At 39.5% G+C, this 17,270-nt stretch overlaps 1 protein-coding gene across 1 annotated transcript in view; it reads right to left on the reverse strand.

Annotated features, from left to right (window-relative positions):
* Positions 1-418: 418 nt before the first annotated feature.
* RHOA (ras homolog family member A) overlaps positions 419-17,270 on the reverse strand; it is a 29,970-nt gene continuing 13,118 nt past the window's right edge. The window contains exons 2-5 of the mRNA XM_081900405.1: positions 7,934-8,091; positions 5,045-5,165; positions 3,787-3,917; positions 419-1,670 (exon numbers count right to left, since the gene is read on the reverse strand). Coding sequence (XP_081756531.1) covers positions 1,497-1,670; positions 3,787-3,917; positions 5,045-5,165; positions 7,934-8,089 — 582 coding nt within the window. The 5' untranslated portion in view covers positions 8,090-8,091 and the 3' untranslated portion in view covers positions 419-1,496. The remainder of the gene's footprint in view (positions 1,671-3,786; positions 3,918-5,044; positions 5,166-7,933; positions 8,092-17,270) is intronic.

A 17,270-nucleotide genomic window follows, 5' to 3' on the forward strand; every position in this document is an offset into this window, starting at 1 on the left:
TGTTGAGTAACAGTATTTACTACATGATGTGCATTAAGATGACCATTTGCCAGAAACTTTGCTGTGCAGTTATCTTCTCTTGTGTAGACATGTTTTAACCTGGCAATGCAAGCATGGATCCTTCTTGAGGAAAAGGCACTGCTCTGCTCTACCCCACCTTCATACCTACTTAGGCAGCTTGCTAGGAGTACTGGTATCAAGTTGCCAGCACTAGCCAAGAGCCCAGCCGCTAGTTACACATCAGGAGCAAGTTACACATCTTTATATTTTAAAGTAGGGTTGTTATATTCTGCAGACAGTGCTGCTGACAATTATAGACAAAAATATGAGTGTTGGCTTTCTTTTTAAATTCACACTGTTCCACCCTGAACACAAGCTTGTACACAGCGAAGAACACAAACACCAGAATACAGGGAGCTTAGAAAACTGCCTTTATTTTATTAGTTGTTGGAAACAGGAAATACAGAAGAGAGTTTAGTTTGCTGCAGAACAGCAAGATGTTCACAGGATGGGAATTTGGCCAGCAGATTAACAAGAAATTGCATTTTCAGCTTGGAGCTGGATTCAGCAGGGGTTAACTTAAAGCTTCTGAAACATTCAGTTACCTTGACTGTAAAACAGCTGCTTTTCCCTTGCTCCAAAGGAGGTATTAAGATGAGCTTTCTGGGCATGTTTAAGTCATACAAATGGGTTGGACAATTACAAATGGGGAAAGGGCATCAATCTCCATTTGACTTTATTTTGCAATACACTATTAAAAAACCCAGAACACCTTACACAGAAGTTACAAGCAACAGTATTAGGAAATCCAATTATACAAAAAATACTACATCTAGGCTGGGGTATATAGATTTATTTTTGGTAACATACATTTAAGTGGCACTAATTACACAGTAACTATAAGGTAACTAACATGAAACCACAGAACTGTCACTTTTCATAGCTGGATGGGACTGTGGTCATTTCAGGATAATCACATTTTCCAACCACCAATTTTACACTTCAGAGCCTTTGAGTACAGAATCGGGGGGGGGGGGGGGGAGGGAAGAAATCAAATGTGAAAATACTGAAGTTACTCAGGACCTCATCCACAGCCATGTCTGTTGTGCCTGAATAGGCTAGAACATGTTAGTTATGAAGTAGTTACAGCCCAATTCTCAGTGTTACCAGCTTTCCCCTCCCCATTTCTAAAAAAAAGCAGGAAGTTAGAGAATTGTCTTGAATTAGCGCCTGGCATATCCTGCAAGTGCAGAGAAAGTTTTGTTAAAGGAATGTTGAAGTTAACCCTTGTGTGCACAGATGTATTTGATGCAGACCGTTATAAAAAAATCATGGTTGGCTTCTAAATACTGGTAGCAAGACTCAATTTTAAATCTCTTAAGTAAATTATAGATAAATGAAAAAGGCTGGTAATCATACACTAAGATTAATAAACAGCACTTCAAAAATTTATCGAGTGCAGGGCGCTGCTTCAGCCATCTTCCCCTGGCCGTGCTTTACAAGAGAAGGCACCCGGATTTTTTCTTGCCACGTCGGGCTTGTAAAGCAGCTCTAGTGGCCATTTCAAAAACTTCCCTCACACCGTCTTTGGTCTTTGCACTGCACTCCATGTATCCAAAAGCACCAATGCGGTTTGCCATATCCCTGCCCTCTTCAGGTTTCACTGGCTCCTGTACAAACACAAAAACAATTAACATAGTTCAAAAGGAAGGAAGACGGACCATTTTGGTTTTTATCCTCCCAATTCAGATGCAAGCCCCTGATTCTCTGCTGCTATTATGAAGGGAATAAACTTCTGGCAATGCTCTTCTAGCAAAGTGAGGCCTTCTAAAATTGAAGTGAACACTTAAAAATGGTTTGGTACAGCACCAGTAGGTTTCATAGTGCAGCAGTCAGTGCAAGTAAGCCATCAAAAACTTGAATCTTAAAACCTACGTTCTATTCCCTGTGGTTCTCTTCTTCCTTAAAGAGAAAAATTGTGAGATCATTTATTTGCTGCATTATTCCTCAGTATGTGTAGCAGAAAAGGGGGACTAGTTACTGCCCCAGCTACTGCTCAGGTGACAGCTGTTTTTTAAGTTAGTGACATGTTGCAACACACATCTTAGTGATTTAAATGAACTTAAGAATTTGTTTGGCTTTTAGAGAAATGCCAGGTATAGGCATGCAGTTTAAAAGGACTATTACATAGGAGTCGAGAAACCTAATTTATTCATATTGCAGGATGTTACCAAGAGGCAGATAAATATCTCTGTCTAACAATGAATTCCTCTGCACCTGTAACACAAGGCTTCCTCACAGTGAGCAAGCATTTTTACTAAAGAAAAGGGCATAATGTTTTAGCATCAAGTAGTCAATAACGTTTGTCCAACATCTAGAATATTCTCCAGTACTGAAAAAAATACTGAGACAATGACCTAAACTTTAGATCCTAAAGCTGCTCCACAAAGCAAGCCCAGGTAGGCACAATGCCGACATGGAACTTTCCATGTGATGATCTTGCTTTAGAAGTAATCATATTACTGCAGCAACATATGAAATGTCCCTTTGTACCTGTGGCAGTTTTCTTACCACAGCACATTGCTTGCCCAGCTCAGGAAATCTAGTACTGCACTATGGAATTCTGGTGATGGACCAGTATATGCCACTGAACAGTTAGATTTGGCCAGCTGGGTAGAGAGACAGACCAGGGGATGTGCCCACGCCATGAAAAATAAAAATACTGTAAACTATTTGCAATTATACAGTTTTATTATACTTCTGTTTAGTTGTCCAAAGGCATAATAGAATGTTGCTATTTTCAACTCAGGAAAGCCAGGCAGACTCTTCTGTACTGTCTCCTGACAAGATGCAATTACTAGAGATGAATCTTTGAAGGTTTGGTAGCAGGGATGAAATTCATTTAAGGGGGCTTAAATGTGCTGATGGAGGCGTGGCTGCACTGTTGTCTGGATTGGAGAACAGGTGTGAAGGAGGGGATGCCTAATTACCTATTTAGCAGGAACAGTGTAGGTGATTCTTGCACCTTAGGAGTGCTTTGACAATAAAGAACTAAATTTCTAATCGTGTGTCCTCAAAGGGGGCGGGCTGTGTGTGCTGCAGACACGAAGTGGGCTTTAGCCCCCAAAAGCTTATGCTGTTATAAATTTGTCAGTCTCTAAAGTGCTGCTAGTACTTTTCTTTCAGCTGCTTTGCTAAAATTACACTATTATCTACTTTAAAGGATCGATGTGAAGATAAAAAGACTCAAACACTTTGGCAAACTTAAAATGCTATTACAAAAAGGAGGGTGGCGTGGAGGATGATTCAGATGAGAACTCGGGATACCAAATACAGGATCATGGATTGCACCTTGTCTGCACATCCACCTAAGGAAAGCTTGTCCTAGCAGATAGCCGCACACTGGATTTGCTGGGGACCTACATGTAAAGTCTAATATTTGCAGGCCTGAAGATCCTGATTGTGTCACATGTTCTTTTCACTTTCATTTTTAGGTTAGGCTTCTTCTTTTTTTAATTCCAAACCGGGTCTCCTCCCAACAATTCAAAATTGTCGGCAGGCAGGCAAGAGAAAGACTTTTAATTTTGTTTATTCATTCATCAGTATAGCTATTACACCTTTCCTCCAAGGAGCTCATGGTGGCATTCATGAGTCTATTTCCCCCCCCTGTCATCCTCACAGCAACCCTGTGAGGTAGGTTAGGTTGAGGGATTGACCCATGGTCACACAGTGAGTTTCATGGATGATTTTAACAGATACTGCATGGAAATGGAAAAAAAGACTTGCCTGCTTCATCTTGGCCAGTTCCCGCCTTGTGTGTTCATCATTCCTCAAATCCTTCTTATTTCCTACCAGGATGATTGGTACGTTGGGGCAGAAGTGTTTCACCTCTGGAGTCCACTTCTCTGGAATGTTTTCTGAAATAAAAAAAAAACTCACATCAGAAAATCAATCTTCAGTCAAGATTAAGGTAACACATGTACAGCAAATTTCCATGAGAGCTCATTTTCCCATATCCCTCACCAGCCTTACTGGCTGGGCTCTCAAAATGCTAGACACCAGTGTTTAAAGATCCCAAACAAGAGGCCATTTGGGATTTCCCCAGCTGTTAGCAGTTAGTGAGAGCAGTCAGGATCCTCCCCCCTTCCTAGCTGTGATCCTTGCACTCGTTCCAATGGATTCCAGTTTCCATTTTGGCAGCTCTCAAGTAGCTTATCCTAACGGAATATATTTTCCCTCCAACATTCTCTAATTTGGCTAAGACCGAATCCATAGCAGTTTTCCCACCTTTTCCCACCATTTCTCTGCCACTAGTCTGTTTCAGCTAGTAAACAAGGCAGAAAGGAACATTACGAATCTCAGCCTGCTACCATTCTTTGATTTAAGTCACTTGGCAAGATCTGTAGAATAACGAAGTCTTAAAATTCTCTTTCTGCTGAACCAATGATGAATTTCCATTAATCACTAAACAGTACATTTTGGAGCAAGTTTAGAGTAGTTATAACTGGATTTATGGAAGAAATACTGCCCTTAGAAATATGTATTTTATATTTTTGCATATTCTCTCAAAAGTATGTTTAGCTAAGTAAATCATAATCCCCCCCCCCGTTAAAGTTACAGCTACCCTTGGTTAACAAACTATTCCCACACATATCTGCATTGAAATTCAATAGCATTTAAAGAGTAATGAACATGCCTCTTGTGGAATAAAATGTGATCAAGAACAAACTTCATCACATCAGGGAAATTAATGTTTCTCCCAGCTCAGTTTTAGACACAGAAACGTTGAATTCTCTAACTGTTTTGTCCTTGATATTAGCCTCCTTTCCTACCTTCACAAAAAACTTGCCTACCTTCACAATAGCAATCTTTTTATACAATTTGTTCACAGCTATGATTAAGAAAGGAGATTCCCTACCCCAAGAACTAATGTCTCATTGAAAATGCAAGTTCTCTGAAGTTTTAGCTTATATATAGTATAGACATCCTGCTAGCAATGCAGTAATTTAGAGGACATGACATGAATTTAGTTTTAACTACTTACCTAAACTATCAGGACTATCAATTGAAAAACACATAAGTATAACGTCGGTGTCAGGGTATGAAAGAGGCCTAAGTCTATCATAGTCTTCTTGTCCTGCTGTATCCCATAAGGCCAGCTCCACCTACAGGAAGAATAAGGGCATTCAGTCAATAAAAGAAGGTACCTTAATAGATAAGGCTTGTCAGGGTGGTGTTAAAAATTCTTGTCTTGAGATTTCAGAGCATGTCCCTCTCCATTTAAGCACTCTCTCATTTAAAAAGAAATAATACACTGTTCCATATGCTACTTTCAACCGTGGTGAGAAGAGCTGTGCAAGGAGCAAAGGCCTTCTTTATATGGGCCCTGAACAGATTTCCAGAGCTTCTCGTTGAAAAAAGAATATCCACCTATTTGTTCGGCCTCCGCTAGTTAGAAAAAATGGATTTGAGTGTTTAGCTGTATTGCTCAGGAGTTTCACTGTCAGCAAGATTTTATAAAACTGCATTGCCGATTGCAGGTTTCGATTACTACCAAATATGACTGTGATAATAGATGTTTGCGTGAAGTACCTTACCTCAAAGGAAATGGGGGGAGAATCAGTATCAATTGTATTTTTATAAACATGAACATAAAAAGGAATTGCAAGTAGGCAAACAGAACTGGGCCTTTTTTCTGGACACCCCCCTCCCAAATTATGGAACCTGGTGCTGAGTGATATCAGGCAAGCCAATCTCTGATATTTTCAGTCAGCCTAAATTCATTCTGGCTTCTGGAGGTTAATTAAGGATGCTGATCATTGGGTTACACAGTTTTAAATGTCCATTTTGTTTTATGCTGTTTTATAATTTTTAGATATAAATGAGTATTTTGAGTTTTATGAATGTTTGACTGAAATATGTTTAATTGTAAACCACTTTAAGTCTTGCCTAAAAGCAGGATAAAAGGTTTAAAAAACAAAACAAAACCCACAGTCAGTTTCAGTGCTTTTAATTCTCTGTCCAAAAATTCAGTTCAAACAGTTCCTGAGGAACTTCTATTCTACTGAAAGCCACTAGTGTAGTGTATTGATAAGAAATAGCTTAACAGAAATATCAGTTTACATTTTCCAGATGCATATGATTGAACATTCAGGGGTTTGGATCAATTTGCAAATTATTTGAAGTATTACAGCAAAGATCAAATTGAAGGCCTCTTCTCATTTTACATTTTAATACCCCCAGGACATATGTTCCCTGCTTCAGTTCATAATAAACACATATTTAAATCAATGATTTTTTTGGGTGAAAATCTTTAAAGAGCAGGGACCAAAATGGATAAAGGTCCCTAAAATTTGTTTACACTGTAGGGCAGAGTTGCAATTTAACTCAAAAAGAAGTCATTCCAAGCTGACACGAGGCATGCACCTTTTGTACTTGGGCACCTACACTCATGTACAAAGAAGAAAGAAGGAGCACCAAGACTGACAACAATTCTGTGCAAATGTCATTCTCACAAAACTGCCACTGGAGTGACAGACATAAATACAGGGCACGGTAGAAGGAAAGGAAAACTTGGCAGGATTTCTCTGGGGTAAGGAAAAGAGAGACCAAGATTGTATTCATATAACCAGTTTTCCCCTTTACGTAGAAATTGCTAATATTGCTGTGCAGTAGGATAATAAATTCTTCTGTAGTTTAAAAGGAATATCCTGCATTTAAAATCCACATATAAATGGCACACATACATACTGTTGTTTCTGAAAGCCTTTCAGCTGTTTTGGTGAAGCAATGTAAGGTGTGGGAGGGTGATATTGAATTAGTAGTAGGCATTGTATGATCTGTGTATCTGTAAGGCAGAATTTGGGTATGACTGTAGCACTTTGCGAGTCAGGATGTGGCTTGGCAAGTGTGAGGCTGAAGAAGGGATCATGGACTCTAAAGGTGCTTCAAAGTGACCTGCTATACTTTAGGGTTTTATTGTTTATTGCAAAATATTGTATTTATGTTTAATATTGTACTGCATTATATATCATAGCCTCTCAAGTTTCATTGCTATATATTGTATTTGTTATTCTGTAAATAGCTTAGGGACTGTCTTAAGTGGTTTATAAATACATTAAATTTTAAAAATAAAGAAACTTACAAAATTTAGCTTGGTTTCAAATAAAGTCCAACGATCAAGAATAAAACAGATTCAGTTCTGCTTTTCATTACTTCTACACACTTCTTTTTTAAAAATGCTGCTATGTCCTACACTCTGCGCAAAAGAGGCATCCACAAATTTTAATTGGCAAAACAGTTTGTTCCAATACTAACCCACTGAATGTACAACATTTTAAGCTGTTTCTAAGATATCCTTTCATTAACTTTAGCAGCATGTAACTGAGAACAGAACAAATACCCTTCAATTTCATCCAAATGATTTGAAAGGGGGGCAATCTAACATTAAGCTCGTCAAACCTTCTATTTAGTGAGAGTGCTATTTACACAGAGTAGCAACCATATATGAACTCTTTAGAGAACCAGGAGGCCACCCCCCAAATGTAAACACATGCCCATAGATTCATCAAGTTTCCTTGGGATGGATTCAGATTTCATGTGAGCAGAATTTTGCTAATGGGATAGTCTCCTTGGGGGGAAAGGGAGTGATTTTTTGCAGATTCCTCCTTTCTCCAGCAGCTGCTCTGGATGTTTGGGACCTCTCTGTAGAAGGTAGTGTGGGGTGCATGAAAAGTTAACTGAAAATCTCAACCCCTTTCCTCAGCAGAAGCCAACTCAGTTCTCCTAGATGGAAGAAGCCTTTTCATTTGCAGAAGTGAGATTCAGGATTCAATCCATGATATTGATCTCTAACTATAGATTCATTTATGCTAACTATATACTCTGTAGAACAGATGCAGGTGATGTGCTAGTGGCAGAAGTACAGACTCACCTGTTTTCCATCAACTTCAATATCTGCTACATAGTTTTCAAATACCGTGGGAACATATACTTCAGGGAACTGGTCTTTACTAAATACAATGAGCAGACAGGTCTTGCCGCAGGCACCATCACCCACTATAACCAGCTTTTTCCGAATGGCTGCCATTGCTGCAAAGAGAAACACATTGATGATTAAAAACAGAAATTATGGTTTTTCCTGTCCCTCAGACCTTGTGGGGGGGGGGCTGGAATATATTTGGAAAAAAATAATGAACGAATTCCTATGCCCCACATGTAACCCAGAGATGCATTTTAAATAAAAGCACCCATTCTATTCATGTAAAAACACGCTGATTTCTGGACTGTCCGCCCCTGGGCCTTAGGTTGCCTACCTATGTCCTATGCTTTTCACACCAACAATGCTAATTTTGAAGTAGTCATGGACAACTCTGATGCTGAGGCGTGTAGTAGCAACCACTCCTGATTCACTCCTTTTGTCATACTGTGACAATTTCTAACTGTGAAGATAGTTCAGTAATTTGTGTAGAGTTTTTGGGATGCTGCAGGCTGTATTTGGAGCCCAAAAGAACTTTAAAATCCCCGGGCCTTAAGCTTGAGACTCCAATTGTAAATATATAAAATGGATGTGTACCTCCCCACACCCAACTAACACTGGTAACTTATTCCCTTACTCCACATCTATCAAGAGCCAACTACACTGCATTTCCCCCACCCAAGATTAAGAGTGGTCTCCCCTTTAAGTTGCTATTGTTTCAGTTACAGCTTCACAACATCTAACATTTTTATTAAGAATCTCATTTCTTCCTTTTTTCTTGAATGTTAATACAACTGTTCTATGGTTCAGTGTCCAATATTTTTGTATAATAAAGAAGAATTAATCTAATTGTATTTTTTATTACATAAAACACATTAAGTAAGTAAAAAAAATACTTATTTTCTTAGAAACTGCAGTAATCCTTAACAAGTAAACTCGTTTCTATATCTCATTGTATTGCATTGCCTGTGTCTTCACAGTTTCATAAGATTCTTTTTAGAAGAACGAAACAATTAGCCTGGCAGCCTGAGGAGTGGAAGGGAAGAGTGGAAGGTAACCCTGCAGAACATGAATCAGAAACTATTTTCCATGGAAGGGTTACAGTGAAGACATTTCCTGAAATCCTAGCGGTTTCTAATATTCATCCCAAGAGTGCCATGACGCAGCTCTCTCTGCAGCCCAGTCGACCAACAGGAAATAATATACACATAGCTACCAAACTGTCTAATATGAGAGATTCAGACAGCAAGCTTAAAGCAAGAAGAAAGCGATCCGTTCCTGTGGTCTTGGATCTTTCTGCCTCTGAAAATCCTAAACAATTTAGGGGCACACTGAACTTTCCTTACTTATGATCACATAATTAGAGATTAATACTGGATTTACACACAACTGAAGTATGCTTTCTGAAAAATCTTTGCACTGCAGAATTACAAGAACAAGACTCAAGCAAAAACCTAGATGCAGAGATGGAGCAGCTTGGGAAGCATCCAGTCATGGCAATACTGAGCCAGATCCTTCTGAGTCACCTGGTGTACTTAGTTCAATGAACTGTCATATGGATTCATAGGCACTGAAGTCAAAGAACCATTGTGCACATTTACTACTGCCCTATCCACAACTAGTGTAATCCTAATCATGCCTACTCAGAATTAAGTCCTATTGAATTCAACAGGGCTTACACTCAGATACATGGGGACAGGATTGAAGCAAAGGCAAAATCTGATGTAGTCATATTGGTATCAGACTTATACGACATTATTGAACTACACAGGATAATTTAGAAATATCCAGTAAGATATACTGAGAAGGAAAAAATAAATTTCAAGTGCGAGGTTCTCATAGCTCATGGTTATGATTTTACAGTGGTGCCCCGCAAGACGAATGCCTCGCAAGACGAAAAACCCGCAAGACGAAAGGGTTTTTCGGTTTTTGCGACACTTCGCTAGACGATTTTCCCTATGGGCTTGCTTTGCAAGACGAAAGCCCATAGGGAAATCTCCAGGGACCTCTTTTAAATGCTGGCGGTGGGGAGCAAAGCCTTTCCCCCCCCTCCGGACTTCAGAAGAGGTCCAGGAAGGCCGGCGGGGGTGAAAGGCTTTGCTCCCCACCGCCAGCATTTTAAAAGCGGTCCGGGATAGCAGGGAAGCGCTTCCCGCTATCCCGGACGGCTTTTGAAGGCAGGCGGGGGGGAGCAAAGACTTTTGCCCCCCGCCAGCCTTCAGAAGAGGTCCAGGACCTCTTCTGAAGGCGGGCGGGGGGCAAAAGTCTTTGTCCCCCCTGCCTGCCTAACCCGGGACTGTCCGGGGCGATTTAAAAGCGCCCGGACGGCTTTTGAAGGCAGGCGGGGGGGGGGGGAGCAAAGACTTTTGCCCCCCACCAGCCTTCAGAAGAGGTCGGGGGACAGACTGTCCCCGGACCTGGTCTGAAGGCGGTTTCCATAGGAACGCATTAATTGATTTTTAATGCATTCCTATGGGAAACCGTGCTTCGCAAGACGAAAAACTCGCAAGACGAAAAGACTGGCGGAACGAATTAATTTCGTCTTGCGAGGCACCACTGTATGGTGATTTGTAATGGAAAATACAAATGCAAGTGCTTAGCCCATTGACAAGTGGAGTCAGTTGCACACTAGATACACTCCAAACCCAGAATGCAGGGTCAAGTGTAAAAATCAATTGGGAAAAACCCGCTGATACATTTTCTGCCAGTTCTGCTTTCTCTCCGTCATCCAATAGCATTTCTCTGTATTCTCCATGCAGAGGACCTACTACTTCCTTGTTCTTTCTATTGCTTCAAACACAGCCATAAAACCCCTTTTATTATTTTTAACTTCTCTTGTAATTTTGTGCTTGTTTCTGAGCTTTAGCCTACCTGACCTTCTCCCTGCAAGCACTGGCTACTTATTTATACTCTTCCTTTGCAATCTGCCCCTTCTTCTACTTCTTAAACAAGTCCCCTTTAAATCTCAGCTCATCTGAAAGTTCCTTATGCCCCCCCCACTGGTTTCTTTAGGTACCTCCTACTATTCTTGTTTGTTGGAATTGTTTGTGGTTGTGCCTTCAAACATCTTTTTTAAGAAACTCTATCATGACCCATTCTTTGAGTATTTCTGACCATAGGATCTCAGCCAGTATAGTTCATTATGCTTTTAGAAATCAAAAATTTAAAAGTCCAGAGTGCATGTCCAACTACACTCAGCTTTCCCTTTCCTCTGTATCATGAATCCCAAAAGGAAATGGTCACTTCCTCCCAAGGTTCCACTACTTCCACTTTACTGACCAGTTCTTCTCTGTTGGTAAGAATGAAGTCCAAGATAGGCAATCTACTAGTTGCTTTTCCCACCTTCAAGAAAAATGAAGTGACTATTATATCTCTTTTATGTTTGTTAATCTGCTCTATGAAGGCATCATCCAAAGCCATTACTTAGCCTGAAATTGTTTTTAGTTTTTATGCTCCTTCTAGAAATATGCAGCCTGTCTTATGCAGTAGGAGGTAAGTTATGATTGATCCAAGGAGCTGCTGAATTCTGCTGATACAGACATTGCTAAGAAACTCAAGACAGGAATCTTTTCGGAAAAGGAAAATTAAAACACTTTTGCAATGGTATTATTTTATCAAATTGGGCCAGATCTAGACAATGGATTTTCCCCAAGAATTTGTGATTAGAACACTATGGAGTCCAAGACCCATGGACTAAAAACACATTGAACTGTCCTTTCCAACTCAACAATTCTTTTATTCTATTATGCTTTAATTGATAGTCCTGCACTGCAAGAGGTTTGACTGGATGGCCCTTGGGGTCCACACCTTTCAACTCTACAATTCTATGATTTTCTCTTTCTTTCATTTATTTTAAATTTACAGTATTATTCTATTTACACCCAACCTTTCCTCTAAGCACCTCAAGGAGGTGTACATGTTTCTCCCTCTTCTCCATTTTATGCTCCCAACAATCCTGTGAGGTGGTTAGGCTGAGAGAGTGACTGACCCAATGTCACATAGGGAGCTTCATGGCTAAGGCAGAATTTGAACCCTGGTCCTCCATGTCATGGTTTTATATTCTGGCCTGACCACGACTCCACTGGCTCTTTGTATTTTATCCCTTATTCTATTTATATCCTTCAAGCAAAATACACCAATATTGAAAAATAAAACTTCTCTAGTGTCTGGAAGATCTGTAGTTTCCAAAAACTTTCATTTTTGTTTCATTAACTTCAGAAAATGGAAAATTTGTATGAATTGAAACACACTTGAACTTTCACATGGTTGTTCCTTGATTGATAAATGTTTGAAAACGCATAATTTCATTTGTACATGTCACCATGTTGCAGGAGCAAGCAACACACTTGGCAGACTCTCAGACTGCATTCCTGGAACAAATACCTGAAGACATTCTATGTTCTGCAGCATTTGAAAGTACTTTGGCAATATTAAGTCCCAAGAATGTTGCTTGTTCAGCAACCTGGTCAGAGACAAAAGCAATGCTATAATCAATTACATTTGTACCTTTGAACCTTGTATTCAAGAATTTTTCATGTTTTTAAAATGTTGCTTTTAAGTATGTTGCTTCATTCCAATATTAGAGGCCTGTTTCAATTTAGGAACAAATGAAGGTCATGGATACATACATTTCCCATGGCTTGTCTTTTCTGGAACAAGCACACTTGAATACAAAAATAGCCATGAGGTCACCACTGTTCTTTACTATTTCTCCTTAAGTGCTCCAAGATCTGCTACTTCTAAGCTACATATAACACAATACAGCATTCTGGAGGAAAGACTTCTGAATTTCTGTGTGGAAGGGTAATGGGTTTTATTTAACCCTAAGAAGATGATTACTCAGCAAATTTCAGTGAAACTAAACAGGCTGTGTCACTATCACAAAAACTGGGGGGTTTGCATGATTTTATCTATTTGCTAGTTGACTTAAGAAAAAAAGGCCTACCTCCAAATTAAGCTTCGTGACCCATCAATAATCCCTTGCCAAAACTATTTTCAGACCATGAAAAATCAGCACCCTAAGTTGCTTAGGGAGTTCAGCATGAGAACACACAACTGATATACTGTATTCTTATTCTTGTTTAGAGAATATTCCATCTAGGCCTAGGAGATATCACTGAACCATCTAGTGTGCCACTTCCTTGCCTACAAATTGTCTATTTCTATGCAATGATACAAACCAATGCAAGCATTATGAATGTAGCATTGAATACAGTAATTTACAGTTCCTTGAAAAATGAAAGAGAAAATACACATACTTTCATGTAACATTTGATAGCAGAGAAGAAAAACCTGGGCAGTACAGACTGAAAGGGAAGCTACAAGTCTGAAGCTCAATGCTTTTAAGCCTTAATAGCCTGCAAAAGAACAGTCAGCTTGTCCCACATCACCATTTTCAGCTTGCCAGAACATTTTATCAGAAAGTTGAAGTACAATTTCACACTATTGTGTTTAAGCAACTGAGGAATTTTTTTAAGGATTCTTTTTTAACACAGTGATTTCTTTGGGTCAAAGTCTTAAGTTTGCATAAAAATGAATACATAATGACTTTTTTTGGGGAGGGGGAGTTTATAACTTAAGTATGTGCAGGAATAAAGCCTAATTATCTCCATTCTGAGATTCTTATCCATCTCATTAACAGGTGTCACATTAGGCATATAAACAGCCACTTGCTTGGTTGCTGTGGAAAGTTAAGCATTGTCTCCAGGTGGCCATGTAGTTTTTGTAAATTTGTTTTAAGCCACAAGTGACTAAAACAAGTATATGAAGGCAGGGTGACCTAGTAACTTGTAGATTTTAAAGGCTGTGTTGTATTAAAACATCACAAACCAAGGTAATTTTCAGGTTCTTAGTTGACAGTATTCAAGATGTATAATTTTTTTTTGCTGCCTGCCATAATTCCACATATCGGGACACAGGTGGCGCTGTGGGTTAAAGCCTCAGCGCCTAGGACTTGCCGATCGAAAGGTCGGCGGTTCGAATCCCTGCGGCGGGGTGCGCTCCCGCTGCTCGGTCCCAGCGCCTGCCAACCTAGCAGTTCGAAAGCACCTCCGGGTGCAAGTAGATAAATAGGGACCGCTTACCAGCGGGAAGGTAAACGGCGTTTCCGTGTGCAGCTCTGGCTCGCCAGAGCAGCGATGTCACGCTGGCCACGTGACCCGGAAGTGTCTCCGGACAGCGCTGGCCCCTGGCCTCTTAAGTGAGATGGGCGCACAACCCCAGAGTCTGGCAAGACTGGCCCGTACGGGCAGGGGTACCTTTACCTTTACCTTTTATAATTCCACATACGTCAATAATGAAATGTAATGAATTAAGCTTCTTTGAGCTTTTTAAATTTTTCAGGTAGAAACTATTTTACACAAATATTTACATGCAAAATTGAAGCAGCAGAGCCATAACTTGCAGACAGCTAAACAACAGAAGTGTGTGTTAGGCTTAAGAAAAATGCAGAAATAAATTAGAAGACTAGATTATTAAATATGCAATGGAAGATGTTTCTCTGAGAATTTGTGATACTTGTGCTAGAAATATACAATCTGTCCTATACACAGGCAACACAAGGAAACTACCTCAGTCATTAATTTCATACAATGAACTCTTCCCCTCCGTCCTTCTATCTGCTTTTTAACCACTAAAAGAGTAGGCTTTAAGATGTTTTGCAGCCTGTTGCAAACAAGGGGACAATTAAGTTTTAAAAATCTAAAAGCAATATATTTACACTCTGCTAGCTTTGCAGAATACTTTTTCTGGTATCCATCGGGTGATAGGAAGAACTAGGAAAAAAAGTTATGCGAGAGTTAAAAAGCTGCTTCCTGTTGTTAAATTAAGTGCATGAGGTAAGCTGTTGCCAGCTGCCAAATGCTACGTTAGCTTTCTAAATTAAAGACTTAAGACAGAACAAAACTTGCTTTCAGTGTGTTATTTTGGTGACTTATGTCAGCTTTTCAATTACAATGAACACAGTGACTTAGGTTTTATAAATCATTCCTTCTTTTCAAGTCCCACACCAAAATATAGAGATCTGACATTAATGACATTTACCTACTGCAAGTTAACATTGTACCTATACTGGCATTAAGTATCAGAATAATTTTTAAATGGTTTCTGCAGTCCTAACTGAACCACTGTTTTCCTCACTTGTGGAAGTTAAGCAAATATGTATTAATAACTTTATGGGCTAGATCCTTATTTCCCATGAGTGAAATTACACTCATGCGCTAATGGATTAAAGGAGATTTCTCCTCTTCCTCTCTGCAGCCCATAAAAATCTGCTCTAGAGGGATGGGGAACTCTCTGATAGAGTGGTGGTGCTTCCAATTGCTCCCCATCAAATGGAGCCAGTGTTTGGTGCTTTTTAAATATGGCACAAAATATAAGCCCTGCTGGGAGTGGTTTTCCTCAGGAGTTTTTGGGTGCAGCTGAACGCTGCTGAAAGCAGGGCTTACAGACAGCAGGAATCTTTGCAGCTGCAGCTTGAATTCAAGTTTGGGCTGCAACGAAAGAGGGAAGAATTGGGGTGCTTAAGTGCAACCCTGATTCTTTCTTTGAAGTTATATGATATATAGTGTCAGGTTGTTAACAGGTGGGCAAGTCTTGCCCACTTCTCAAAAGTGGCCTGCAGTCGGTGGGCCAGAACAGGATCCTGCCTACTGCTCTGATCAATTTGCCAGTTTGCTCCAACAGGAATTTGTGCTGGATTGGAGTCCCCTCCACAAACCAAAGGAGCCCCTCAGTTGTAGAAGGACATGCCTGGATCCAACCCTATATAATTAGGACTATCTTCATAATATCAGTATTTCAACCTTGAAAATATATATATTATTTTGACTGAAAATGAAAAATAATTCATGTTTACAACTGCACAGTTATTAAAGTTAATGATTCCACTTGAGTTAAGAATCTTAATCTGGTAGGCTAGTGCAATAAGCAGGGTGTAACCTTTCCATGTCTGTATATGACCAAAGAGAAGATGAAAGGTCAACTGAAACATCACCCTTGCTTGCCACATCACAAATGGCTTTTAAAACTACTATAGGTTTCAGAAGTAGTGCCATTTCTGTAAAGGAGACTGTTGTCTGGAAACATCCACCTTTGAAACCAGTTGGACACACAGACCTACTAGTAGAGTGGTTCTTTGAATCTGTATGTGCCTAAAAGCTGCTTTCAGGGAACTGGAACTTCACTGCAATCAGTGCCATAAACTGCATTTCATACTGCATTTCAGCCTCAGTATAAACAGCTTCAATTTTGATAAAACAAGAGCCAAGGATACTTCCTAAGAAAGCTAAATTGGATTTGAGAGATCAGAGCATGCAACAACGCTATAAGCAAATTCACTATCGCCTACAGAAGAAAAAATAAGCAGGACAATAAGAGTCTGCACTGAATGCCTTCTTTACCTGCAGGACAAATGTTTTAGTAAACATTTTCCTAATACATTTGACTCGGGACAAATATTGAAAATAAAAATAAATAAATAAAATTATCAAATTGCCTTCAATTGCTACTTTACTAAGACTACTAAACAGAATTATGCTGAAGTAGTAGCAACAAACTGAAGACATCTAATCAAGTGAACTGGGATTGCTATAGGATACAACAAACTTTCAGGTGACTTCAAGTATCTGACAGCCTCAATTTGTAGTCAGCTATAGCTGGTTCCTGAAACACTGCAAATTCTCAGCAGCTAATATGTATTAATTGAGCACTCTAGAGCCCATCACTGGAATAATTTTTCACCGTCCTCCATGCAGACTAATTCACTTCTTTATTTGATAACTAATCAGAAAATAATTCAAATTATCTTTATTCAACAAAACTCAAAGTGCAGATATAAAAGTGAAAGTCATAATATAGCTGTGTAGATTACCAACCTAAACATTTATACTGAAGGGAGTATAGAAATTAACTAAACACAAACACACACACACACAAATATTGTAGACAATGCTTTAGTATGCCCCTCCCCAAAAGAGAGTCTTCTGTGAAGCAAGTCTTGGGAACGCCTCTGCGGCAGTGCAGCCAACCAAATGTTTTCTGACAGTAAGGCAAAGGACAATTCAGAAAGAATTACTCTTGAACCATGAGCCAAATTGCAAGACAGCAGCAGAAACATCCTGAAGTGGGTTGCAGCTACCAAGAAGCTGTAGTTTACTCCCAATTAAGTGTGAAAGATAAACACATAAGGTTTCTAATTCATGTAGAGGAACAAAGCAAAAAACAAAAAACCCCAAAGTTGACAAACCTTAGAAAAGTGGTTGTGACTATGAGTCATTCCTTGGTGTTGACATTT

This window comes from Podarcis melisellensis (genome assembly GCF_964234715.1).
Source record: "Podarcis melisellensis genome assembly, chromosome: 2".
In the NCBI taxonomy this organism is placed as follows: Eukaryota; Metazoa; Chordata; class Lepidosauria; order Squamata; family Lacertidae; genus Podarcis; species Podarcis melisellensis.